Raw genomic sequence first — 26973 nt, 5'->3', positions numbered from 1 at the left:
GATTAACATATTGTTGGCATGATTAGCATGTTGCTAGCTTGCTTCTAGCATTATAGACATGTTGCTAACATGTTTTAGCATGTTTCTAGCATAATTAGCATGTTGTTAGCATGTTTCTAACATTATTAACATGTTGCTAGCATGTTTTAACATGAGCAGCATGTTGTTAGCATGTTTTTAAAATGTTAACATGTTGCTAGCACATTTTTAGCATGATTAACATATTGTTAGCATGATTAGCATGTTGATAGCTTATTAATTGAATGTGGAACAGACCTCTGTGTTTAGCTGAGAGAGTGTCTCCACAGAGGGCGATCAGCGCGGCCTCCACTGACCTGAGCAGAATAACACCAGTTTGGTCTCTAAAAGAAAGCAGTAAGTTTAAAATACACCTACTTAAATACAAAAACAGTGTATATAATGCCAAATCTAGTTACCCCTCACCTGTCAAACAGTTTAAAGAGGAGCCTGGTGGTTTGATCTGTGGCTTCAGGAACCGCCTCATCAAGTTTATGTGAAATGCTCTGGAACAGCTCTGCTAGATGCTGCTGTACATGTTCTTGAGCAAGACTAACTGGTTCCCCAGAACTGTGTAAAATGTTTAAAACTGGGTGCAAATCCTGCAGTGACACCAGGTGCACTGAAGTTTGAAAAGAAACAGATGCACTATGAGATATATGTTGCAGGTGGATGAGATAATATCATATTAATGCATCCAGCTGTACTTCACGTGAAAGTAAACATGGAAAAACTCACTCTGACATAGTTTTTGCAATGCGCGAAGCTTTAGAGCAGCTCGATACACTGCAGGACGAACGTCGTTTAGACCTTCTATGGGATAGATACATGAAATGACACATGAAAAGACCAGAAAAAACTGCAATTGCATTAACTGAAAAAAACAACAACTTCTTTTTATTATTTTCAGTCTTACCAATGCTATCCAAATCCATAACAGTTCACTGCTCGATAAGCCAGGAGTTTATTTCTAGACAAAAAAATATATATAAAGAAGCAATAAAAAAATAAAATAAATTATAATTTTTTTGTTCTAAAATATAATTTTATCTTGCATTATTGTAATTACTTTGCTACTCTGAAACCTTTTTTTCATAACTTGGTATTAATGAGGGAGAATATGTTGGGTATTTGTTATGACTAATATGTATTGTTATGTTATTATTATTTCGTCTTTTATTTTCATTGTTACAATTACTGTTTAAAACTGCAATAAATAAAATTGCCAAAAATACTAAAACGAATTCAAAAAGGTTGTCTTCCAATATTTTCCTAAAGGTTGTAACTGTTTCATTGAATATTTACAGCAGTCGACCCAACAGAAGACTTGGCAACCTAGAATATCTGGCAACCACTGCTTTGATGCAGGCACGGCCACGCGATTTTAGAGGGAAAAGCACATCTGACAAGACGGTGGGTGTTTTACTTTAAAATGGCAAATGTAGCATACTATTTATTAACAACAACATATCTTAATGCGTCTATGCTATTATAACTCCAAATTAAATAGGTTTCAATGTGTATAAATAGGTATAAGTGTACTTTAAATAGGTAGTTTGCTTGTGTTCATAGCAATAAAAGAAAACGAAAGTAGAAAAATAGTTCTACTATTACGCTCCACAAACCGGTTTCGTCTTTAACGATTTACTTTTCAAAGAATTGTAAACCGGTCCATTTAATATTAAGACCATAACCACATAATTGTAAATTGTAGCCTATATCGAACTATGAATCGATTTGAAAAGAAAAAAAACAATAGTGAATATATGGCTCACCTGAACGCTATGAAATTTTCCTTGTGTGAACATCAAGCCTTACAACTTACAAACTTGCGTGCACAAGCTGCTGCCGCCTACCTGGTTTGTATTACTTAGTGTTAATAATGTATAAACAGAGCTTTTGTTTCACTTAGTCCATCAGTACTGTTAGCTATTATTAGTTTAGTGACTGCGTTGTAACTCCGTATATTATAGTATAGCATGCATGTATCTTTGCTTTGAAGTGAATGTGAACAATTTACTGTACTGAAGATACTCTGCTCACTGTCATAAACTAATCTCTCTTCTTCTTCTCTCCAGGTCCTCAGAGTTGATTTTGCACCATGGATAAAAAAGAAACTAACAGAATTCGCCAAAATAAAGTTTTCCTCATAAATACTTTATCTGGAAACGTGGATATCATCTTGCAGTATGTGCAGCAGGCTCAACTTATTTCGTCACATGACTACAATAACCTCTCAGATATTTCGAGCAGACAGCAGAAAGTCATCTACCTACTTGACAAACTCATGAATAGGGGGGAGAAAATTTGTTGCCAGTTTATAGAAATTTTAAGACAGGAAGATATATTGGACATTTTTCCAACATTAAAGGATCATGCTGTTATTGCTTCTCCAGCCATGACCTCTCCAGTGCCGGTGGTAAAGTTCACATTGAAAGATTCAACGTAGTCTAAATGCAGCAGTCAAGTATATTCTGTTCCACTGATGTGCATATGTGCTTTCATTTCAGGTCTCTCAATACAAAATAACACGAAATCCACGTGGTACCTGTGTGATTATCAATAATGTAAGTTTTAAGAATTCGAAAGAAAGAACGGGATCAGATAAGGACCAAGGTTAGTTTGTATTTTTTATTTTTGATGAATTTAGTTACTTAGCATAAGATACTTTAATGGAATAATTCACTTAAAAATGAAATTCACCCTCAGGCCATCCAAGATATAGGAGACATTTGTGTACCAGTGAATGGGTGTTGTCAGAATGAAAGTCCAAACAGCTGATAAAAAACTTCACAATAATCCACAAGCAACTCCAGTCCATCAGTTAATGGTTTGTGAAGTGAAAAATTGTTTGTAATAAACAAATCTATCATTAAACCATTGGTTCTGGCCAAATCCATAAACATGTTTGGACTGTTTTTGCTTGTAAACGATCTGTGCATATTTCGCTTGTGACTATATGACTATTATGGATAGAGGTGTTGTATTTTAACTGGAAGCAATGGTTTAAAGTTTAAACAGTTTAAAAACAAGCAGCTTTTAGCTGCGGCAAGACATTTATTGATGGACTGCCATTGCATGGATAACTTGTAGATTATTGTGATGTTTTTATCAGATGTTTGATATTTGATGTTTGATGTTATCATTCTGACGGCACTCATTAGCAAGCAAGTGATGTAATGCTAAATTTCTCCAAATCTTTGTAATACTAAGAAACAAACTCATCTACATCTTTGATGGCCTGAGGGTGAGAACATTTTTAGGGTGAAATATTCCTTTAGCATCCATTTTATTATTATTTGTACAGCTAGATTGATGGAGTTGCTCATATTCTCTCTTTTCAACCCCAGAGTATCTTGCCAAAGTTTTCCGCTGGCTGGGGTTTGAGGTGGTGGAGCACAGAAATAAAACCGCAGCTGAGATGAAGAATCTCCTAGAGAACTTGGGAGAGACAGTAGATGGAGACTGCTTTGTATGCTGCATCCTCTCCCATGGCGAAGGAGAAGGAGTCCATGGAACCGATGATGCAGTTGTTTCTGTTGATCAAATACGGGACCCTTTCACTGGCATTAACTGCAAGGGGTTAGCCGGCAAACCCAAGCTGTTTCTCATACAGGCATGTCGTGGGGGAAAAAATCAAAAACGTGTTCAAGTCCAAACGGATGGTCCAGAAGATGAAGAGTCAGAGATGGAGGTGGATGGTGGTGATTTTGATATCACAATCCCATCCGACACGGATTTCCTTATTGCCAGGTCAACCACTGATGGTTACTATTCTTATAGAGATTCAAAAGAAGGCTCCTGGTTTATTCAATCACTTTGCCGAAACCTAGAGAAACATTGTCCAATGTGAGTTTGTAATGTGTTTTTTTTATTGCAGCATTTTTATGTTCATTGCATGGACAAAATCAGAACTATATTATCCCAAAAATATATATTCTTTATTTATTTGTATGTTTTTAGGGGGACAGACATCCAGACAATCCTGCTTTCTGTGAATGATGAGGTTAGCCGTCTGGGAATCAAGTCCAAACAGATGCCTGTCCAAGAAGTCGCCATGAGAATGAAGCTGGTCCTTCTGCCAGTGTGAACCACTGAAAGCTCTTGCTGTGTTCAGCACTGCTCGATATGCATTATGGTTTTAAAGGATAGTTTATAAGGGAATCTTTACTATTACATTCCCATCTTTGTTTATGTTCTTAAAGATTTCTTAAAGTTTTACCAAAATTGTTTACTTCAAGGGAATCATGAGCCATTTACAGTTTTTACAGACGCTAGGACACATTTCTCAATACTTAGGTCACTTTTGCAAAACTCTTCACACAATTCTCCTAACCGACTTTCAGCTTGGCAAAACAGTTCAAAATAAACAATAAACTCAAATAAACTCCTTCTTCCAGAACACTAGCAAAGGTTGACAGCCGACAAACACACTTTGTCACCCACAAAACAATGACCTAAAAAACACTAACAACATGTAGCATTACACATTGTTTTCTTGTGTAAAACACGGACACATCTCTGTTTATAACTGCAAAATATATTGTTTATAACTGCAATATATGTTACTGGAATTAATCACATGATGCAGAATTCGTCAATATGTCCATGTTTACATCACAATACAAACCTATTCAGCAGTTGTCCCCTTTTGTAATGAAATTGAAAGAGTAACACCTGTGTAGATGTATATCTACAATGATAATCAGCTGGGGCTGGTTAAACTGCATTTTTAGATTTGAAATATGTTTCAATAAAATTTTGCTGTCTTATTCAGTTTTGCATTATGTTATTGTTTTGAACATAAGTTTAACAGTTTTGAAAACAGTATGTAAGCACGTGCAAAATGTCCTGTACGTACAAAGATTTTTGGCAGTTGTTGTGTCTGAGTGAGAAAAGAATTGAAGATGATGTAGTCGTTGAATGCATTTTGTGCCAAAACAATGATAATTGATCCTCAGTTTAGCCCACATAGACTTCTGTTGTGCTCACTGTGTGAAGTGTTTTGCAAAAGTGACCTAAGTATTGAGAAGTGTGTCCTAGCGTCTGTAAAAAACTGTAAGATGTTTTCTAAGTAGGTTTTTGATATAAAAGAAAATCCTGCATTTTGCAGATTACACTAATTTTTGTACTGTTATTTTAATGTTCTTTCTGTATCCAGTTTACATACACATCCAGGTATTTTATAATGAAATGATCTTTAAATATGGTAATTTTTGATTTGTCATAACCATCAATAAAATTAAAAACATTTAAATTACCATTTTTGTCACATAGTGTGAGATTGTTTTGGTGCTTTATCAAAGACACAAAGCCTGTTGGTTTTCTCCTATCTTGATTCACATGATACAGTTATCTGCTTCCTAACATGCACTGGAATTATATGCTAATTGTAACATAAACACATATTTTTACCATACTGATAATCCAGTAAATTTATTTTTCCTCACATCAATCTACACTCCATGCACCATAATGACAAACCAAAAACAGAATTGTCACAACTTGAAAAAAAAAATTAAAAATAAAAACTGAAATAAGTACAGTACATTGCATAAGTATTCGTACCCTTAACTCAGTACTTAAAAACACTGTGAAAAACACACTTTTTCCTTCTATATGCACCAGACACTTTCTTACAAACACTCCAAGTTACAAAGACTCAACAAGATAACCCAAATGTTTACTTGTGAATGCACCACAAGCCATATTGCACTACTCGTTTCTTTAACTTTAATACCTCTTTTGCACAATATCTTGCACAATATTGTATAGCATTATGTAAAGAACTTGTATAGTCTGTCTCAAGTTATTTGTATAGTTAGCTATTTATAGTATATGTATAGTTAGATTACCGTTTCAGTAAATTAGCTATGTATAGGATTAAACAATTGCTCTTATGTCTTGTGTTGGAGGTTATATTTGTTTATTTATGTAGCACCGTGGTCCTGCAAAGCACAACATTTCGTTCCACTGTATGTCCACACATGTAGCAGAATGACAATAAAGCTCGAATTGACTTGACTTAGCTGAAGCACCTTTACAGCCTCAAGTCTTTTAGGGAATGATGCAACAAGATTTTCACATCAACCTCTAGCAATTATCTGCCATTCTGTTCCTCACATCTTCACCTCTCAAGCTCTGTCAGCTCGGATGGGGTCTGGCAGACCTTTTCAGGTTTCTCCAGAAATGTTTGATTGAGTTCAAGCCCAGGCTGTGGCATTCACAAAGTTGTCTATAGGCCACTCTTGCCGAATGCTTAGGAACATTGTCCTATTGGAAGGTGAACCCTCTGCCTAGTCTGAGGTTCTCAATGCTCTGGATTGGGTTTTTATGAGGCTGTTACCAGAACCCTTTACTTTTGGGATGGTACTGTGCAGGTCATGAGCAGTGCCTGGTTTTTTTTAAACATGCTGCTTAGAATTGAGGTTCATCAGACCACAGAATGTTGTTTCTCACAGTCTGAGGGTCCTTTAGGTGCTTTTTTTCCCCCGCAAATTTCACTGAGGAGAGGATTGAGTCTTGCCACACCAACATAAAGCCCAGATCGGTGGTGTTGCAGTGATGTTTGCCCTCTGTAAGTTTCTCCCATCTGCATATATGATCATGGAGCTCAACAAGAGTGACCATCGGGTTCTTCATCAATTGCTCAGTTTGGCCTGGAGGCCAGCTCAGGAAGAGTCCTGGTTGTTTCAAACCATTTCTGTTAAGGGTAACAGAGACTACATGCCTTTGTGATTTTTTTTCCTGAATTCTTCCCCAGATGTGTGGCTTAATGCAATCTAGTCTCTGAGCTCTACAAGCTGTTTTTTTTTTTTACCTCAGAGTTTTTGCTCTGATATGCATTTTCAGCTGTTATGGTGCGTTCACACCGCCCCAACCGTCATGCGTCAGTTGCGGCAAGATTACATGTAAAGTCAATGGTTGAGTCCGTCAGCGGTCCGTCAGGGGCTCTGCGTTGCGTTGGGTCCGTTGGATCCGTCGACTTTTCAAGCGTTACCTGCGTTTCAAGCGTCAACGCAGCCAACGCAAGCAACGCAGAAGTTCAGCTAGTTGAACTTTTGACGGACTTAACGCACTTGACGCAGTGCGTCAACCAATCAGAGCGTCTCACTGTAGCGACGTCATCACACGTATCTTGAATGAAGCGGGAGCAGAAAAAAATATCGTTTTCAACAATGGAAGACAAGCTTATTGTAGCCGTCTGCAATCGCAGAGAACTGTATGATCCGTCCTCGTTTTTGTATAAAGACAGGAATGTCTATTTAATAAATAAAGCCAAGCCACTCTCTTGATACGATCCGCCATAGTTCAGAAAGTCCAGCGAGGAAGCCCCTACCACGTGATCTTTTTTGCTCAACGCACATGCGTTGCCGGACGTGTGCGGTGTGAACGCACCAAAAAGCAAGCGTTGCAATCTTCAACGTACATGCGTCAAACTAGATGCGTTAGGAGCGTTGCCTGACGCAGACAAAGTGTGCGGTGTGAACGCACCATTAGACCTTTTATTAAAACATGTGCCTTTGCCTTCCAAATCATACCCATTCAACTGAATTTGCCACAGTTAACTTCACTCAAAGTGTAAATTGATCGACTGGTCAAAAGGTTTATGAACCTCAAATAAGTCTGAACTTGAAAACTATTACATATCTTGTGTCTGTTTGGACTCTTGCTTTGTATTTTTGTTGTGTTCCTGTTTCCTGTTCTGTTTGTAGTTTTTTTTTCTCTAGTTTTCCTCATCTTTCAGTTCCTTGATTGTCATCTAGGCATTTCTTGTTTTCTTGTTAGTCTATTAGCTCTGTTTGTACATATAACCTTAGTGCTTCATGTGCTCTTGATCTAGTCCTGTCCTTCCTAGCTTGTTATGCTGGTTTGCTTAGTTCAGTTTCTGTTATTTTGTTCCTGGATTTTCCTTGTATAAAACAGTGAGATTACAGCAAACAGATGGTTTCGAAGAGTAAGAAACTTCCTTCCTTCTTCTTTTATTATGCTACAAACCCCAGAGCTTTAATGGAAATGTTCTTAAATATACACAAACATTTGTTCCAAATCAAGCTGAAATCTGTTTAATCAAAGAGAATCCTAAATCAGTTGAGACCAGAGTATGTGAGTGGAACGGAGTGGGAGCGGAGCGTGGAGTGGAGCGGTGTGATTTTGAATGGAGGGAGGAGCGGATTTTTGAAAAGTCGGAGTGTCGTGGTTTTCACTCGCTCCAAGAGCGCTCCACCACCACTCCATCATGAGTACAATTCATGCCAACGGTCCGTAATATAACTGCATATTTAGGAAGAATTCACATGTTAAACATATTTAGCTAGCTTGATAGAGATGGATCACTCAAATCAGAAAAAATGTGAAGGCTATGATGACGGCAAAGGACATGAGCAGTAAATTATAGTTCCCTTCCGGGAACTCAACACTGCGTCATCAACGCTTTGGGGAATGCCATTGGCGAACCTGCCTCTGAATCAGTCTGCAGCCAATAGAACGACGGGAGTGACGTCACCGGCGCGGTGACGTCAGCGACCAGGAAGTATATAAGCACGTGCGTTTCAAACCAGCTTCAGCTTTTGTCATTCAGCGAAGCGCTCTATGTTGGTCTGTTTGTCTGGTCTCTCATTGCTGTTTTTTGTGCCAGTTTGCACAGCTTTTATTTGAGCAATGTCAGCCAAAAGGGGTAGAAAGTTTGACTTTGTAAAGGCGGTTCAGCAGTCACACAGAATGTGTGTTCCTCCCTGCCAGCGATTAATCGTTGGTGGGGACACACACAGGATGTGTGTGTTCTGCTTGGGAGCGGAGCATGCTCAGTCAGCCCTTGAGGGGGCTGGCTGTCCGCAGTGTGAGCGTCTTCCACTGCGGGTGCTTCGTTCCCGGAGGGCTCTCTTCGAGGAGGGAGCCTTCACCAGCGTTCCTCGCGGGTCTGGCCCCGCTTCCGCCGAGGCGGAGTAGCAGCTGCACTCGTGGGGTTCGCAGCTCGATCTGCTAGAGGGAATGGAGACGGGTGATCCCCTATCTCCCTCCTCACCTAGCGGATCGGTTGACCTCCTCCTGGATGCGGAAGCCCGCACTGCGGTTTCTTTCCCCCGGGAGGAGGCATCGGCACTCCTGTTATCTTCCTCCGAGGAGGTTGATGTAGAGAGTGTCGATCTCCAAGCACAACCGCCTGTGAAATCCCCCCAGTTTGAGGAGCTCCTGGAGGTGGTAACTCGTGCGGTGGCCAGGCTTAACATCAGCTGGCCCGCCGAGCAACCACATGAGCCGCTAGAAAGTAAATTAGATGAGCACTTTCTGCGGACACGCAAGCCACCTCCAGGGCGGAGCCTTCCATTTTTCCCTGATCTCCACAGTGAGCTGTCGAGATCATGGGAAAAACCATTCTCGGCCCGTGTTTTCACCCCTCCTCCGGTTACTACGGTAACGTGGGAGGGGTCGAGGAGCACGGGTACAAGATGATGCCGGCAGTTGAACAGATGCTTGCGAGCTATCTGTCTCCTGCAGCGGCATCATCTCTGAAGGCTCCGACCTTGCCCACCAAGCCACTTAAACTAACTTCTAGCTTGGTGGGCAAGGGGTACGCGGAAGCAGGTCAGGCTGGGTCATGTCTGCACACTATGTCAGTGTTGCAAGCATACCAAGCCGACCTGCTAAAGGACTTAGACGAAGGCAGGGAGGTGAATGTATCTGAAATGAGGCGTACAGCAGATCTTGCTCTCCGCGCCACTAAGGAGACCGCCCGTGCCATTGGGCGGTCTATGGCAGCCCTTGTGGTCGCGGAGAGGCACTTGTGGTTGTCCCTGTCCGACATGAAAGAGAAGGACAGGGCCCTCCTGCTGGACGCCCCAATTCAGCCTCCTGGTCTGTTTGGCGACTCGGTTGATGCGGTCGTCAGCAGGTACCAGGAGGCCCGCAGACAAGCGGCAGCTTTTCAGCAATACCTCCCTCGCCGTGTCTTTTCCTCTGGGGCTGCTGGACGGGAGCAGCCCCAGCCGCGTACCAGCTCCTCACGCCGCGAGGCGCAAAAAGTGAGCGTTGCTACCCGCACCCCTCCTGACAGATCAAGGGGGCGGGGTAAGCAGCGCTCCAAGTCGGGGGCTTCTAAGGCTAGGCCCGACCTGAGGGTCGTGCTTCAGTCAAAGAGGTCCTCGGCTAAACGGCCCTGACTGCTGTGGCTCAGGGCCGTTGAGGGCAGCCCCTCTCGGGGAAAAATGGGGTTCACCACATTATATGGTGCCCGTTTCTCCTCGGGGCCCTCAGAAGACCAGTCAGCTAACCCTGCCAGTGCTTCAGGGCGCGACAGTCTCCCGCAAACCTCTGCTGGTGGTCCCGCCCGGCAACGTAGCGGACCCAGTAAGTTTGTCACCCCCACGGGGGTCCTCAGAGCAGTTAATTCAGGTGTCGCCTGCCAGTCAGCTGTTACAGGCCACCGAATTAATTCCTCAAAGTTTACCAGAAACCAGCCTCGAGAGGCTGGTTCCCTTAGTACACTTTCTGGCAGCGTGGAAACTACTGCCGAATGTGTCTCCATGGGTCCTGCGTACTGTAGAAAGAGGATATCAAATCCAGTTTGGCACTCCGGCGCCGCCTTTCAACGGAGTGTTTCCTACTGTGGTAGGCCCCGAGCAGGTTCTGGTAATGGAACAAGAAGTAGATTCTCTTCTGAGGAAGGAGGCCATCGAGGTGGTCCCTCCTCAGCACAGAGAATCCGGGTTCTACAGCCGGTACTTCATTGTTCCCAAGAAGGATGGAGGGCTGCGGCCCATCTTAGATCTCAGACAACTGAACCGCTCAGTCAGAAAACTGAAGTTCAGTATGTTAACTGTCAAGCAGGTCGTGTCTCAAATCAGGTCCGAGGACTGGTTTGTCACGATAGATCTCAAAGATGCGTACTTTCACGTCTCCATCCTTCCTCAGCACAGGAAGTTTCTCAGGTTCGCTTTCAGGGGCAAAGCTTACCAATACAGAGTTCTTCCTTTCGGCCTAGCACTCTCACCCTGAACTTTTACAAAGTGTTCCTTCGCGGTGCACTCAGGTTGAGGCCTCGGGTGAACCCTAAAATCCCCACGTGGGATCTTGCTGTGGTACTTGAAGCCCTCTGTAGGCCTCCTTTCGAGCCCTTAGAGGAGATTTCAGATCGCTTCCTTACCATTAAGACAGCGCTGCTGTTGGCTCTTACTTCTCTGAGGAGAGTAGGAGAACTTCAGGCCCTTTCAGTGGCCCCTTCATATATTGACTTTGCGCCTGGGTTGGCCAAAGCATTTCTCTACCCTAGACCCGGGTACGTACCGAAGGTACCACAGCCAGTCACCCTGCAGGCCTTTTACCCTCCTCCATTCGTGGAGAGCGACCATCGGAAGTATAACTGTATGTGCCCAGTGCGAGCACTGGACACATACGTCCACAGAGCTGCCCTGTGGCGGAAGTCAGAGCAACTGTTGGTCTGCTACGGTCCCCCTAAGAGAGGGCTCCCTGCAACGAAACCGACTATCAGTAGATGGATCGTGGATGCCATAACTACTGCCTATGAGTCCTCTGGCCTCCCATCACCGATGGGCGTCAAGGCTCACTCTACCCGAGGCATGGCAGCCTCGAAAGCTCTGATGGCAGGTGTCCCTATTCAGGACATCTGCAGTGCGGCGGGTTGGTCTACACCTTTGTCCTTCGTTAGGTTCTACGAGCTAGACCTACGAGCCACTCCAGGCTCCTCTGTCCTAAGCTGACAGAAGATATACCTCGTGAGCCTGAGGGCCGAGGTAGATGTTCCCTCTCCGTTGGGTGCTCCCCAGGCAGAGATGTAATTTCGCTCGCGTCCTGGCAGTTTTCCAGGCGGAGCCCCTTTCAGTGTCCTGGCCAGAGCTTCCAGGCACTATTTGTGTCCCTCTTGTCCGGGTGCGCCCCGACAAAGGACTATTGTCTCCTCGTGTGCCCAAGGGCCGAGGACGACTCCTTCCTCTTAGTCTGGCTGGTCACCAGATAGAGGCCTTCACCTCGTGTGCCCAAGGGCTGAGGTGCCTTACATATCCCTCTTCGCTGGGCGCATCCCAGGCAGAGATGTAATTCCACTCGCGTCCTGGCAGTTTCCAGGCAGAGCCATCCCGGTATCCTGGCCAGAAGTTTCCAGGCACTACTTGAGTCCCTCTTGATCCGGGTACGCCCCGACAAAGGACCACCTTTCTCCTCGTGCGCTCGAGGGCCGAGGAGAACCCCCTCTCTGGCTGGTGACCAGACTGGGGCATATGACCAAAATCTCGTGAGCCCGAGGGCCGAGGTTTATCCCTCTTCGCTGGGTACGTCCCAGGCAGAGATGTAATACCGCTTGCGTCCTGGCAGTTTCCCAGGCGAAGCAACCTGGTGTTCTGGTACCCCCAGACACCTCTTGTCCCTCTACGTCTGGCTGGTCCCCAGACAGAGGTGGACTCTTTTTCCTCGTGTGCCCGAGGGCCGAGGCGGATCAGATCCCTCTTCACTGGGAGTTTCCCAGGCAGAGATGTAATCCCACTCGCGTCCTGGCATTTTCCAGGCGGAGCCAATCCAGTCCCTCTCGTGCTGGCTGTTCCCCAGACGGAGTTTGGACTATTTCCTCGTGTGCCTGAGGGCCGAGGTACACAACATTCTTCCTCTTCGCTGGGCGCGTCCCAGGCAGAGATGTGATTCCGCTCGCGTCCTGGCAGTTTCCCAGGCGGAGCTCTTCCTTTCTCGTGAGCCCGAGGGCCGAGGTATATACCATCTCCCTCTTGCTCTGGCATTATTCCGGACAGAGGTGTAATACTTCTCGCGTCCTGGCAGTTTCCCAGGCGGAGAACCATCAGTGCCCCACAGGTAAGTATCTCTGGCACTGCCCTCTCGCTCTGGGCTGGTCCCCCAGACAGAGGGATATTCTCTCTCGCCCTGGTAACCCCAGGCAGAGAGCTCTTCCTGGCCTGATCCACCAGAAGCAACGCTTTCCTTTTCCTTTCCCAGACAAACACCACTGGGTAGGAACTTGGAATTATGGGTAGTTGGTATATCGTTCCCCAAAGCGTTGATGACGCAGTGTTGAGTTCCCGGAAGGGAACGTCTCGGGTTACGTATGTAACCCTGGTTCCCTGAGGGAACGAGACACTGCGTCTCTGACCATAATTCCCGCATTCCTGCCGTGCATCGCTTCATTCCTGGAAGCTGAAGCCGGTTTGAAACGCACGTGCTTATATACTTCCTGGTCGCTGACGTCACCGCGTCGGTGACGTCACTCCCGTCGTTCTATTGGCTACAGACTGATTCAGAGGCGGGTTCGCCAATGGCATTCCCCAAAGCGTTGATGACGCAGTGTCTAGTTCCCTCAGGGAACCAGGGTTACATACGTAACCCGAGACGTTCACAAGGAATTAGTTTGTTCATTCTAGATACTGAATATTTTCAGGTGAAAGCATCAGGTACAGCGCTTATTCACACGCAATCGCTCTGTCAATAATGCATTAAAACAAATGTAATGGTATCTGATTTCGAATGAGCAGAAATCTGTAAGAAATGCAGCGATCCGTAGGTAAAATAACTGACGAAAATGTATTTTTATTTTCATTACAAACTTTGCACTGCATAAAGCAGCAATTATACTCTTTTAATGCTGACAATGTTAAAAACATTTCCCATATCATAAATAGGTCCCTAAAAATAAAATAATACATATAAGAACATTTTTGACAAGGTAAAAAGGGTGTTGTTTTACATGACCACTGAGGAATTTTAACCAAAGTATGTTACAGACATTTCATGAAGATGCCAAAGAATCATAACAACTGATGAAAAATAGGCACTGATTTCCCCCTAAAAGGTGCTGTATGACTGTACTAAAGTATAAAAATACTGTAATATGTTTGCAGATATTTAGGATTGTCAGCTCATTCCTGTTGCATGTCCTCAATCTGGCAACATGTGTGAGCATTGAGTTTGAGGAGGTGGCAGAAGAAACTACTTTGTCCAATATTTTAAATTTAGACTGTAGTACCAATTTACAATCGGTAGCTGTCAATAGTTCATACTCTACTTTTAAGGATTAAAAATCTATATGCATTACAAAAAACACTTTTCCCACAAGGAAGGCAGGGATTGATGGATGGATGTCAGATGGTGATGCCGCAGCCAATTAGAAGCCTTACTTCATGGGCAGGACCAGTGCTTTGGTTAGAGTGTACCGCACCTCAGGCATCTGCTTGCGACCCTGAAGGATTTTTAGAGCTCACTATACTATTCACCTTTGTCAAAATGGAGTGTATGTCTTCTTTCCTGCCAAAACAAAAGGTTTCAAGTAAGACATATTAGTTGGTTGTGCTTCGATGTTGTTTGTGAAACATTAATGCATTAGTGTTAAATCACTTGCTCAGTGCAGTGAATAGGTGCCATCAAAATTAGAGTTCAAACAGGTGATTCAAACATCACAATAATCTACAAGTAATCACGAATCAAGTTTATTAACTTGCGATGAGTTTAGATGGTTTAAAGTTAAAACACCTTAATGATGGATTTATTTATTACAAACATGCAGCACACAACATTAATGTATGGACTGGAGTTGTGTGGATTACTTGTGGATTATTTTGGTGGTTTTATCAGCTGTTTGGACTCTCATTTTGATGGCACCCATTTCATTACACTGGTGAGCAAGTGATGTAATGCTAAATTAAACATGCATGCTCATCTACATTTTGAATGGTCTGCGTATGAGTAAATGTTCAGCATAATATTATTTTTTTACTTTTGTTTGACAATCAATGACAAATAGGTTCTTTAATTCTAACATAAGCTTCAAAATCTAAACCTTCTCAAAATCAAGACCACAACTCACCTTGGACAGCCACTTTCCAGCTGGTTGCAGAGCTCCTGAATAAAGATAGACCCATCTGTTTTGTGGCGGAAAGCTTGGTGATACTCAACCGTTGCTATTCCAATGAGAAAATCAGCCTCTATAGGGACACTGTGCGATGTTGCATTATGAGAATCCTCCTCAAATGTTCTTTCCTCTGTAGTGTTCTCCTGTCCATCTGCCATCCATACACCTTGCTGGGCCTCATTACCCTGACAGGCTTGAACTTGGATTTAGCAAACATGTTGCTAACATTTTTAGCATGAATATCATGTTGTTAGCATCTTTCTAACATGACAAGCATGTTGTTAACATGTTTTAACATGTGTCTAGCATTAACATGTTGCTACCATGTTTTTAACAAGGATTGTATGTTGTTAGCCTGTCCCTAGTATGATTAGCAAGTTGCTAGCATGTTGCAAACATGTTTTAACATGATTAGCATGCTTTTAACATGTTGCTAGCATGTTTTAGCAAGGATTGTATGTTGTTAGCTTGTCCCTACTATGATTAGCATGTTGCAAACATGTTTTAACATGATTAGCATGCTTTTAGCATGTTTTTAACATGTTGCTACCATGTTTTTAGCAAGGATTGTATGTTGTTAGCCTGTCCCTAGTATGATTAGCATGTTGCTAGCATGTTGCAAACATGTTTTAACATGATTAGCATGCTGTTAGCATGCTTTTAGCATGTTTTTAACATGTTACTAGCATTTTTTAGCATGAATATCATGTTGTTAGCATCTTTCTAACACGACAAGCATGTTGTTAACATGTTTTAACATGTGTCTAGCATTAACATGTTGCTAACATGTTTTAGCAAGGATTGTATGTTGTTAGCCTGTCCTTAGTATGATTAGCATGTTGCTAGCATGTTACAAACATGTTTTAACATGATTAGCATGCTTTTAGCATGTTTTTAACATGTTGCTAGCATTTTTTAGCATGAATAACATGTTGTTAGCATCTTTCTAACACGACAAGCATGTTGTTAACATGTTTTAGCATGTGTCTAGCATTTACATGTTGCTAACATGTTTTTAGCAATAATTGTATGTTGTTAACCTGTTTCTAGCATAATTAGCATGTTGCCAACATGTTTTAGCATCATTAGAATGTTGCTAGTATGTTTTTAACATTAACATGTTGCTAGAATGTTTTAGCATAATTAGCATGTTGTTAGCATGTTTCCAGCATTATTAACATATTGATAACATGTTTTAGCAAGGATTGTATGTTGTTAGCCTGTTTCTAGCATTATTAGCATTTAGCAAAAATGTTTAGCATTATTAGCATGCTCTTAACATGTTTTAGTATACTTAGCATGTTTGTAACATATTGTTAGGACATTTTTAACATGACTACCATTCTGTTAATGTGTTGCTAGCATGTTTTTAACATGATAAGAATGTTGTTAACATGTTTTATCATGTGTCTAGCATGATAACCATGGTGCCAACATGTTTTAGTATGATTAGAATGTTGTTAGCATGTTTTAACATTAACATTTTGATAGAATGTTTACAGCATAATTAACATATTGTTAACCTATTTTAGCATAATTACTATGTTTTTAGCATGTTTCTAGTATTATTAACATGTTGCTATTACATTATTAGCATGTTGTTAACACATTATTAAAATGTTAACATGTTGCTAGCATATATTGATTAAGCATGATTAATGTTAGTATGTTTTTATCCCAATTAACATGTTGTTAACATGTTTTTAACATGATTGGCATGTTGTTAGCATGACTAGCATGTTGCCTACATGTTTCTAACATGATTAGCATATTGTTATAATGATTTTAGCATGGTTAACATGTTGTTGACATGTTTTAACATGATTAGCATGTTGCTAACATGTTTTTAACATGGCTATCTTGCTGCTAGCTGGTTTCTAACATTGTTAACAGTTTGCTAGCATGTTGCAAGCATGTTTTAAGCATTGATATGTTGCAAGTATGTTTCTGAGTAGCTTGTTGCTAACACATTTCTATCATGATTAGGATATTGTTTTTTGCATAGTTAACATGTTGGTAACATGTTTTTAGCATGATGAGCTTGTTGATAACATGTTTTTAACATGGGTAGCATGTTGTTAGTTTGTTTATAACATTATTAGCATTTTGCTGACATGTTTCAACATGTTTAAGCATGATTAACATGTTGCTAGTATGTTTTAGCCTGATTAGTATATTGCTAACATTTTACTAGCTTGATTAGCATTGTTGTTATGTGTAACATGCTTTAGCATTATTAGCATGTTTCTAGCTATTTTAACCTAATGCTAACATGTTTTAACATGGTTAGCATGCTGTTAGCATGTTAATAAAATGTTAACAAGCTGTAAGCACATTTCTAGCATGATTATGTTGGTAACATGATAGCATGTTTCAAACATATTAGCATGTTGCTAGCTTATTTGTAACATGATTAGTATTTGCAAACATGTTTTAGCATAATTAGCATGTTGTTAGCATGTTTCTAACATTATTAACATGTTGCTAGCATGTTTCAACATGAGTAGCATGTTGTTAGCATGTTATTAAAATGTTAACATGTTGCTAGCACATTTTAGCATGATTAACATGTTGGCAAGATTAGCATGTTGCTAGCTTGCTTCTCACATTATAGACATGTTGCTAACATGTTTTAGCATGTTTCTAGCATAATTAGCATGTTGTTAGCATGTTTCTAACATTATTAACATGTTGTTAGCATGTTTCAACATGAGTAGCATGTTGTTAGCATGTTATTAAAATGTTAACATGTTGCTAGCACATTTTAGCATGTTTAACATGTTGTTGACATGATTAGCATGTTGCTAGCTTGCTTCTAGCATTATTGACATGTTACTAACATGTTTTAGCATGTTTCTAACAGCATGTTGTTAGCATGTTTCTAACATTATTAACATGTTGCTAGCATGTTTCAGCATGTTGTTAGCATGTTATTAAAATGTTAACATGTTGCTAGCACATTTTTAGCATGATTAACATATTGTTGGCATGATTAGCATGTTGTTAGCTTGCTTCTAGCATTATAGACATGTTGCTAACATGTTTTAGCATGTTTCTAGCATAATTAGCATGTTGTTAGCATGTTTCTAACATTATTAACATGTTGATAGCATGTTTTAACATGAGCAGCATGTTGTTAGCATGTTTTTAAAATGTTAACATGTTGCTAGCACATTTTTAGCATGATTAACATATTGTTAGCATGATTAGCATGTTGCTAGCTTATTAATTGAATGTGGAACAGACCTCTGTGTTTAGCTGAGAGAGTGTCTCCACAGAGGGCGATCAGCGCGGCCTCCACTGACCTGAGCAGAATAACACCAGTTTGGTCTCTAAAAGAAAGCAGTAAGTTTAAAATACACCTACTTAAATACAAAAACAGTGTATATAATGCCAAATCTAGTTACCCCTCACCTGTCAAACAGTTTAAAGAGGAGCCTGGTGGTTTGATCTGTGGCTTCAGGAACCGCCTCATCAAGTTTATGTGAAATGCTCTGGAACAGCTCTTCTAGATGCTGCTGTACATGTTCTTGAGCAAGACTAACTGGTTCCCCAGAACTGTGTAAAATGTTTAAAACTGGGTGCAAATCCTGCAGTGACACCAGGTGCACTGAAGTTTGAAAAGAAACAGATGCACTATGAGATGTTGCAGGTGGATGAGATAATATCATATTAATGCATCCAGCTGTACTTCACGTGAAAGTAAACATGGAAAAACTCACTCTGACATAGTTTTTGCAATGCGCGAAGCTTTAGAGCAGCTCGATACACTGCAGGACGAACGTCGTTTAGACCTTCTATGGGATAGATACATGAAATGACACATGAAAAGACCAGAAAAAACTGCAATTGCATTAACTGAAAAAAACAACAACTTCTTTTTATTATTTTCAGTCTTACCAATGCTATCCAAATCCATAACAGTTCACTGCTCGATAAGCCAGGAGTTTATTTCTAGACAAAAAAATATATATAAAGAAGCAATAAAAAAAAATAATAAATTATAATTTTTTTGTTCTAAAATATAATTTTATCTTGCATTATTGTAATTACTTTGCTACTCTGAAACCTTTTTTTCATAACTTGGTATTAATGAGGGAGAATATGTTGGGTATTTGTTACATGACTATATATACAGGTATGACTAATATGTATTGTTATGTTATTATTATTTTGTCTTTTATTTTCATTGTTACAATTACTGTTTAAAACTGCAATAAATAAAATAGCCAAAAATACTAAAACGAATTCAAAAAGGTTGTCTTCCAATATTTTCCTAAAGGTTATAACTGTTTCATTGACTATTTACAGCAGTCAACCCAACAGAAGACTTGGCAACCTAGAATATCTGGCAACCACTGCTTTGATGCAGGCGCGGCCACGCGATTTTAGAGGGAAAAGCACATCTGACAAGACGGTGGGTGTTTTACTTTAAAATGGCAAATGTAGCATACTATTTATTAACAACAACATATCTTAATGCGTCTATGCTATTATAACTCCAAATTAAATAGGTTTCAATGTGTATAAATAGGTATAAGTGTACTTTAAATAGGTAGTTTGCTTGTGTTCATAGCAATAAAAGAAAACGAAAGTAGAAAAATAGTTCTACTATTACGCTCCACAAACCGGTTTCGTCTTTAACGATTTACTTTTCAAAGAATTGTAAACCGGTCCATTTAATATTAAGACCATAACCACATAATTGTAAATTGTAGCCTATATCGAACTATGAATCGATTTGAAAAAAAAAAAAAAAACAATAGTGAATATATGGCTCACCTGAACGCTATGAAATTATCCTTGTGTGAACATCAAGCCTTACAACTTACAAACTTGCGTGCACAAGCTGCTGCCGCCTACCTGGTTTGTATTACTTAGTGTTAATAATGTATCAAACAGAGCTTTTGTTTCACTTAGTCCATATCAGTACTGTTAGCTATTATTAGTTTAGTGACTGCGTTGTAACTCCGTATATTATAGTATAGCATGTATCTTTGCTTTGAAGTGAATGTGAACAATTTACTGTACTGAAGATACTCTGCTCACTGTCATAAACTAATCTCTCTTCTTCTTCTCTCCAGATCCTCAGAGTTGATTTTGCACCATGGACAAAAAAGAAACTAACAGAATTCGCCAAAATAAAGTTTTCCTCATAAATACTTTATCTGGAAACGTGGATATCATCTTGCAGTATGTGCAGCAGGCTCAACTTATTTCGTCACATGACTACGATAACCTCTCAGATATTTCGAGCAGACAGCAGAAAGTCATCAACCTACTTGACAAACTCATGAATAGGGGGGAGAAAATTTGTTGCCAGTTTATAGAAATTTTAAGACAGGAAGATATATTGGACATTTTTCCAACATTAAAGGATCATGCTGTTATTGCTTCTCCAGCCATGACCTCTCCAGTGCCGGTGGTAAAGTTCACATTGAAAGATTTAACGTAGTCTAAATGCAGCAGTCAAGTATATTCTGTTCCACTGATGTGCATATGTGCTTTCATTTCAGGTCTCTCAATACAAAATAACACGAAATCCACGTGGTACCTGTGTGATTATCAATAATGTAAGTTTTGAGAATTCGAAAGAAAGAACGGGATCAGATAAGGACCAAGGTTAGTTTTTATTTTTTTATTTTTGATGAATTTAGTTACTTAGCATAAGATACTTTAATGGAATAATTCACTTAAAAATGAAATTCACCCTCAGGCCATCCAAGATATAGGAGACATTTGTGTACCAGTGAATGGGTGTTGTCAGAATGAAAGTCCAAACAGCTGATAAAAAACTTCACAATAATCCACAAGCAACTCCAGTCCATCAGTTAATGGTTTGTGAAGTGAAAAATTGTTTGTAATAAACAAATCTATCATTAAACCATTGGTTCTGGCCAAATCCATAAACATGTTTGGACTGTTTTTGCTTGTAAACGATCTGTGCATATTCCGCTTGTGACTATATGAATATTATGGATAGAGGTGTTGTATTTTAACTGGAAGCAATGGTTTAAAGTTTAAACAGTTTAAAAACATGCAGCTTTTAGCTGCGGCAAGACATTTATTGATGGACTACCATTGCATGGATAACTTGTAGATTATTGTGATGTTTTTATCAGATGTTTGATATTTGATGTTTGATGTTATCATTCTGACGGCACTCATTAGCAAGCAAGTGATGTAATGCTAAATTTCTCCAAATCTTTTCTAATACTAAGAAACAAACTCATCTACATCTTTGATGGCCTGAGGGTGAGAACATTTTTAGGGTGAAATATTTCTTTAGCATCCATTTTATTATTATTTGTACAGCTAGATTGATGGAGTTGCTCATATTCTCTCTTTTCAACCCCAGAGTATCTTGCCAAAGTTTTCCGCTGGCTGGGGTTTGAGGTGGTGGAGCACAGAAATAAAACCGCAACTGAGATGAAGAATCTCCTCAAGGCCTTGGGAAAGACAGTAGATGGAGACTGCTTTGTATGCTGCATCCTCTCCCATGGCGAAGGAGAAGGAGTCTATGGAACCAATGATGCAGTTGTTTCTGTTGATAAAATACGGGAGCCTTTCAATGGCATTAACTGCAAGGGGTTAGCCGGCAAACCCAAGCTGTTTCTCATACAGGCATGTCGTGGGGGAAAAAATCAAACTCATGTTCAAGTCCAAACGGATGGTCCAGAAGATGTAGAGTCAGAGATGGAGGTGGATGATGGTGATTTTGATATCACAATCCCATCTGACACGGATTTCCTTATTGCCAGGTCAACCACTGATGGTTACTATTCTTATAGAGATTCAAAAGAAGGCTCCTGGTTCATTCAATCACTTTGCCGAAACCTAGAGAAACATTGTCCAATGTGAGTTTGTAATGTGTTTTTTTATTGCAGCATTTTTATGTTCATTGCATGGACAAAATCAGAACTATATTATCCAAAAAATATATATTCTTTATTTATTTTAATGTTTTTAGGGGGACAGACATCCAGACAATCCTGCTTTCTGTGAATGATGAGGTTAGCCGTCTGGGAATCAAGTCCAAACAGATGCCTGTCCAAGAAGTCGCCATGAGAATGAAGCTGGTCCTTCTGCCAGTGTGAACCACTGAAAGCTCTTGCTGTGTTCAGCACTGCTCGATATGCATTATGGTTTTAAAGGATAGTTTATAAGGGAATCTTTACTATTACATTCCCATCTTTGTTTATGTTCTTAAAGATTTCTTAAAGTTTTACCAAAATTGTTTACTTCAAGGGAATCATGAGCCATTTACAGTTTTTACAGATGCTAGGACACATTTCTCAATACTTCGGTCACTTTTGCAAAACTCTTCACACAATTCTCCTAACCGACTTTCAGCTTGGCAAAACAGTTCATTTCACATTCAAAATGCACTACAACTACCAAAACACTTTATTCTAGTCTCAAATAAGCTCCTTCTTCCAGAACACTAGCAAAGGTTGACAGCCGACAAACACACTTTGTCACCCACAAAACAATGACCTAAAAAACACTAACAACATGTAGCATTACACAGTGTTTTCTTGTGTAAAACACGGACACATCTCTGTTTATAACTGCAAAATATATTGTTTATAACTGCAATATATGTTACTGGAATGAATTAAACATGATGCAGAATTCGTCAATATGTCCATGTTTACATCACAATACAAACCTATTCAGCAGTTGTCCCCTTTTGTAATGAAATTGAAAGAGTAACACCTGTGTAGATGTATATCTACAATGATAATCAGCTGGGGCTGGTTAAACTGCATTTTTAGATTTGAAATATGTTTCAATAAAATTTTGCTGTCTTATTCAGTTTTGCATTATGTTATTGTTTTGAACATAAGTTTAACAGTTCTGAAAACAGTATGTAAGCATGTGCAAAATGTCCTGTACGTACAAAGATTTTTGGCAGTTGTTGTGTCTGAGTGAGAAAAGAATTGAAGATGATGTAGTCGTTGAATGCATTTTGTGCCAAAACAATGATAATTGATCCTCAGTTTAGCCCACATAGACTTCTGTTGTGCTCACTGTGTGAAGAGTTTTGCAAAAGTGACCTAAGTATTGAGAAGTGTGTCCTAGCGTCTGTAAAAAAACTGTAAGATGTTTTCTAAGTAGGTTTTTGATATAAAAGAAAACCCTGCATTTTGCAGATTACACTAATTTTTGTACTGTTATTTTAATGTTCTTTCTGTATCCAGTTTACATACACATCCAGGTATTTTATAATGAAATGATCATTAAATATGGTAATTTTTGATTTGTCATAACCATCAATAAAATTAAAAACATTTAAATTACCATTTTTGTCATAGTGTGAGATTGTTTTGGTGCTTTATCAAAGACACAAAGCCTGTTGGTTTTCTCCTATTTTGATTCACATGATACAGTTATCTGCTTCCTAACATGCACTGGAATTATATGCTAATTGTAACATAAACACATATTTTTACCATACTGATAATCCAGTACATGTATTTTTCCTCACATCAATCTACACTCCATGCACCATAATGACAAACCAAAAACAGAATTGTCACAACTTGAAAAAAAAATTTTTAAAAATAAAAACTGAAATAAGAACAGTACATTGCATAAGTATTCGTACCCTTAACTCAGTACTTAAAAACACTGTGAAAAACACACTTTTTCCTTCTATATGCACCAGACACTTTCTTACAAACACTCCAAGTTACAAAGACTCAAGATAACCCAAATGTTTACTTGTGAATGCACCACAAGGCATATTGCACTACTCGTTTCTTTAACTTTAATACCTCTTTTGCACAATATCTTGCACAATATCTTGCACAATATTGTATAGCATTATGTAAAGAACTTGTATAGTCTGTCTCAAGTTATTTGTATAGTTAGCTATTTATAGTATATGTATAGTTAGATTACCGTTTCAGCAAATTAACTATGTATAGGATTAAACAATTGCTCTTATGTCTTGTGTTGGAGGTTATATTTGTTTATTTATGTAGCACCGTGGTCCTGCAAAGCACAACATTTCGTTCCACTGTATGTCCACACATGTAGCAGAATGACAATAAAGCTCGAATTGACTTGACTTAGCTGAAGCACCTTTACAGCCTCAAGTCTTTTAGGGAATGATGCAACAAGATTTTCACATCAACCTCTAGCAATTATCTGCCATTCTGTTCCTCACATCTTCACCTCTCAAGCTCTGTCAGCTCGGATGGGGTCTGGCAGACCTTTTCAGGTTTCTCCAGAAATGTTTGATTGAGTTCAAGCCCAGGCTGTGGCATTCACAAAGTTGTCTATAGGCCACTCTTGCCGAGTGCTTAGGATCATTGTCCTATTGGAAGGTGAACCCTCTGCCTAGTCTGAGGTTCTCAATTCTCTGGATTGGGTTTTTATGAGGCTGTTACCAGCACCCTTTACTTTTGGGATGGTACTGTGCAGGTCATGAGCAGTGCCTGGTTTTCTTTAAACATGCTGCTTAGAATTGAGGTTCATCAGACCACAGAATGTTGTTTCTCACAGTCTGAGGGTCCTTTAGGTGCTTTTTTCCCCCCGCAAATTTCACTGAGGAGAGGATTGAGTCTTGCCACACCAACATAAAGCCCAGATCGGTGGTGTTGCAGTGATGTTTGCCTTCTGTAAGTTTCTCCCATCTGCATATATGATCATGGAGCTCAACAAGAGTGACCATCGGGTTCTTCATCAATTGCTCAGTTTGGCCTGGAGGCCAGCTCAGGAAGAGTCCTGGTTGTTTCAAACCATAGACTGTAAAAAAAGATGGACAACGCGTCTCCGCTTCTTTCCACTATAGAAAAGTGAAGCCAAAACATCTAAATATGGCCGCTACCATCTTGGGGGAAATTACGTCATTTGGAGCCAGAGCATGCGCAGTAGAGACTCGTTTGGAGCCAGAGTCTGCGCAGTAGAGTCGTGAGACGGCAATAATGGCTGTGTCCAAATTTAGGGTCTGCATCCTCCTTAGGATCCTTCCTACCAGGTTGAAGGAGGAGGGGTCCTCCGAAGACCGCAAAACCTGGAAGTAGGTGGCAGTGAATTTGGACAGCCTACACTTCTTTCAGTTCCCTCCCTTCTCCGTTGCTCATATCCTGTCGCCTAGCAACCGTGACAGCGCTAAGCAAGAAGTAAGGTTATCTGTACTGCACTAAACAAAATAACTAACGTTACTCTTTCATCCCTAAAAGCGTTAAAAACATCTTCAATAACTAACAAGAAATTAGCTGTGTGTAAGGGGATATTCACACAGGCAGGAAAGAAGCTAGTTTACGAAAGTGCTGTTTTTTTATCATATATACATACAAATGTAAAGCTTAACGCTAAACCAAAGGCCAAACTAGACAACCGCTGTAAAAAAATATTTTTTGAAACGGCAGTTTTTTTTAAACTTCCATCATTACTACCGCTTGCTTCGTCCGCCATTATATGAAAATACTGGAAGCGCTCTGCCGAAAGGAATTGTGGGATAGGTAGGACGGGAAAGGATCCACCAGACCCATCCTTCAAATTCGGGGAAAAGGAGGACGTATTTGTGGGCCGCATTTGAAGGATCCTATGAATTTGGACAGCCTTCGTCGCGGCGCTGTGACGTAACATCCTTCAAATGAGTCCTCCGAAGGATGTAGACCCTGAATTTGGACACAGCCAATGACTGATTGCAGAACAGCAGAACCATACGTCACAGCAGTCACACGGCAGCAACGCCACGGCAGCAGGCTCAGACGGTAGTGGGCGGAGTCTCCTGCTGCAGCCCAATCAGGTCCCACAAAATATCCGTCCTAAATAGTATTCGAAAATAGAATTGGTATGTCCTAAAAAGTATTCCAAAGATTTCCGGACGGTCTACTACAATTTACCTTTAGAATTCGAAGTACGGATTAATGCGCACTCTAACGGCTATTATATTGCCCACAGCACATTGAGTGTTGAATGAGGATTTGATTAGAACTACAAATACGCATAAAAAGTGTAAAAAACTACAAACATGGCGTATATGCGCGACCAACGGATGGGTAGAAAAATGGGGTTTAAGTTATAAATAATCAGTGTGTAACCTTATAAAAATATATATTTATTTAATGTTATTCGCATTATATTTCATGTGCAGCAACATAATGAACTTTTATAATGGCAGAAACAAATGATGAGAGTCTGCTGGCCAAAGAGCCCTTCATGTTTCACTTTGAATTTAAGGATGATATGGACATTTCCTTAATGAGTGTGTGAACAAATCATGCCTCTGGATTAATTGCATGTTTAAAGAGTTTTGATTTATTTTAGGTTTAAACTAATTTAGTTAGGTGAGTAATGTGTGGTTATTATTGTTGTTAAATGTGTGCCTTCTGTGCTATATGTTTTGTTTGATTTTGTAATATTTTTTTTGGAAAATCCAGTTTGTGATGGGTATAGTGTATAGTACATGGTATTATGTACAATGAAAAATTGGTTAATACTGAAATGATTAGGTAAAAAATATAGTTTAACTAAATAAAAACATTCTATTGCTCAAGTTTTGTTTTGTTTTTTGTTTGAGCTTTGTACTCAGTTTATACTGTTTAAAAATATATGGAAAAATATAGACGTTTTTCCTGAACGCGGAAGTAAGTCCGACTCTTAACTGAAAGAATGCTTTGCATTTCCGGTCTGCATTGTTTCTAGTCAAATTAGGATATATTCCGAGCTAATAAACTAATGTTAAACCTATTAAAATGTTTTTAAAAAGCACATGGCTCCATAGCGCCATCACTTGGCAATGTCGCAATGACCGTAATTTGTCAGTGCCTCACTTTAATGAGTGTGTAGATGACACGAAGCAGCGGAAGTTAGCTACATTAAAAACAGATGGACGCTATTTGAATGGGTTCCTATGGAGACCGGAACAGAAAAGCATTCAATCTGACGTTAGAATTCGTAATGGCGGCGCTCATCGTTTACTCAGGAAAAAGGTCTATAAGTTGATCATTATTTTCACCCACTTTCGATCTCAGATGGAGACTCCGCCCACTACCGTCTGAGCCTGCTGCCGTGGCGCTGCTGCCGTGTGACTGCTGTGACGTATGGTTCTGCTGTTCTGCAATCGGCCCTAT

General features: G+C 40.1%; 4 protein-coding genes across 4 annotated transcripts; 2 read left to right on the top strand and 2 right to left on the bottom strand.

Moving 5' to 3' along the window:
* Positions 1-196: 196 nt before the first annotated feature.
* On the bottom strand, positions 197-953 carry LOC141346885 (dystrotelin-like). The gene is made up of 4 exons (XM_073851843.1): positions 935-953; positions 757-828; positions 445-640; positions 197-362 (listed from the first exon to the last, which is right to left on the bottom strand). The coding sequence occupies exons 1-4, from the start codon at positions 951-953 to the stop codon at positions 197-199; spliced, it is 453 nt and encodes a 150-aa protein (XP_073707944.1).
* Positions 954-1396: 443 nt separating this feature from the next.
* On the top strand, positions 1397-4581 carry LOC141347333 (caspase-8-like). Its single transcript, XM_073852338.1, has 6 exons — positions 1397-1431; positions 2097-2428; positions 2468-2485; positions 2529-2634; positions 3369-3867; positions 3982-4581. The coding sequence occupies exons 2-6, from the start codon at positions 2120-2122 to the stop codon at positions 4106-4108; spliced, it is 1059 nt and encodes a 352-aa protein (XP_073708439.1). The 5' UTR covers positions 1397-1431; positions 2097-2119; the 3' UTR covers positions 4109-4581.
* A 13517-nt stretch (positions 4582-18098) lies between these two features.
* On the bottom strand, positions 18099-18800 carry LOC141346883 (dystrotelin-like). Its single transcript, XM_073851842.1, has 4 exons — positions 18782-18800; positions 18604-18675; positions 18296-18491; positions 18099-18213 (listed from the first exon to the last, which is right to left on the bottom strand). The coding sequence occupies exons 1-4, from the start codon at positions 18798-18800 to the stop codon at positions 18099-18101; spliced, it is 402 nt and encodes a 133-aa protein (XP_073707943.1).
* Positions 18801-19216: 416 nt separating this feature from the next.
* LOC141347248 (caspase-3-like) lies at positions 19217-22149 on the top strand. Its single transcript, XM_073852253.1, has 5 exons — positions 19217-19298; positions 19966-20306; positions 20398-20503; positions 21240-21738; positions 21852-22149. Exons 2-5 carry the CDS (start codon positions 19989-19991, stop codon positions 21976-21978), a joined length of 1050 nt encoding a protein of 349 aa, XP_073708354.1. The 5' UTR covers positions 19217-19298; positions 19966-19988; the 3' UTR covers positions 21979-22149.
* The last annotated feature ends 4824 nt before the right edge of the window (positions 22150-26973 follow it).

This window comes from Garra rufa, chromosome 12, assembly GCF_049309525.1.
Source record: "Garra rufa chromosome 12, GarRuf1.0, whole genome shotgun sequence".
Taxonomy (NCBI): Eukaryota; Metazoa; Chordata; class Actinopteri; order Cypriniformes; family Cyprinidae; genus Garra; species Garra rufa.
This window is presented reverse-complemented; position numbering and strand designations above follow the sequence as displayed.

What these genes read in the sequence shown, in the direction of transcription:
- LOC141346885 (XM_073851843.1), bottom strand. An exon ending in ATTGCAAAAACTATGTCAGA is followed by an intron (nt 641 to 756) that starts GTGAGTTTTTCC and finishes TTCAAACTTCAG; the next exon opens with TGCACCTGGTGTCACTGCAG. An exon ending in CTCTTTAAACTGTTTGACAG is followed by an intron (nt 363 to 444) that starts GTGAGGGGTAAC and finishes GCTTTCTTTTAG; the next exon opens with AGACCAAACTGGTGTTATTC.
- LOC141347333 (XM_073852338.1), top strand. Translation starts at nt 2,120, where the DNA reads ATGGATAAAAAAGAAACTAACAGAATTCGCCAAAATAAAGTTTTCCTC. An exon ending in GGGATCAGATAAGGACCAAG is followed by an intron (nt 2,635 to 3,368) that starts GTTAGTTTGTAT and finishes TTTCAACCCCAG; the next exon opens with AGTATCTTGCCAAAGTTTTC. An exon ending in CTAGAGAAACATTGTCCAAT is followed by an intron (nt 3,868 to 3,981) that starts GTGAGTTTGTAA and finishes GTATGTTTTTAG; the next exon opens with GGGGACAGACATCCAGACAA.
- LOC141346883 (XM_073851842.1), bottom strand. An exon ending in ATTGCAAAAACTATGTCAGA is followed by an intron (nt 18,492 to 18,603) that starts GTGAGTTTTTCC and finishes TTCAAACTTCAG; the next exon opens with TGCACCTGGTGTCACTGCAG. An exon ending in CTCTTTAAACTGTTTGACAG is followed by an intron (nt 18,214 to 18,295) that starts GTGAGGGGTAAC and finishes GCTTTCTTTTAG; the next exon opens with AGACCAAACTGGTGTTATTC.
- LOC141347248 (XM_073852253.1), top strand. Translation starts at nt 19,989, where the DNA reads ATGGACAAAAAAGAAACTAACAGAATTCGCCAAAATAAAGTTTTCCTC. An exon ending in TGACCTCTCCAGTGCCGGTG is followed by an intron (nt 20,307 to 20,397) that starts GTAAAGTTCACA and finishes CTTTCATTTCAG; the next exon opens with GTCTCTCAATACAAAATAAC. An exon ending in GGGATCAGATAAGGACCAAG is followed by an intron (nt 20,504 to 21,239) that starts GTTAGTTTTTAT and finishes TTTCAACCCCAG; the next exon opens with AGTATCTTGCCAAAGTTTTC.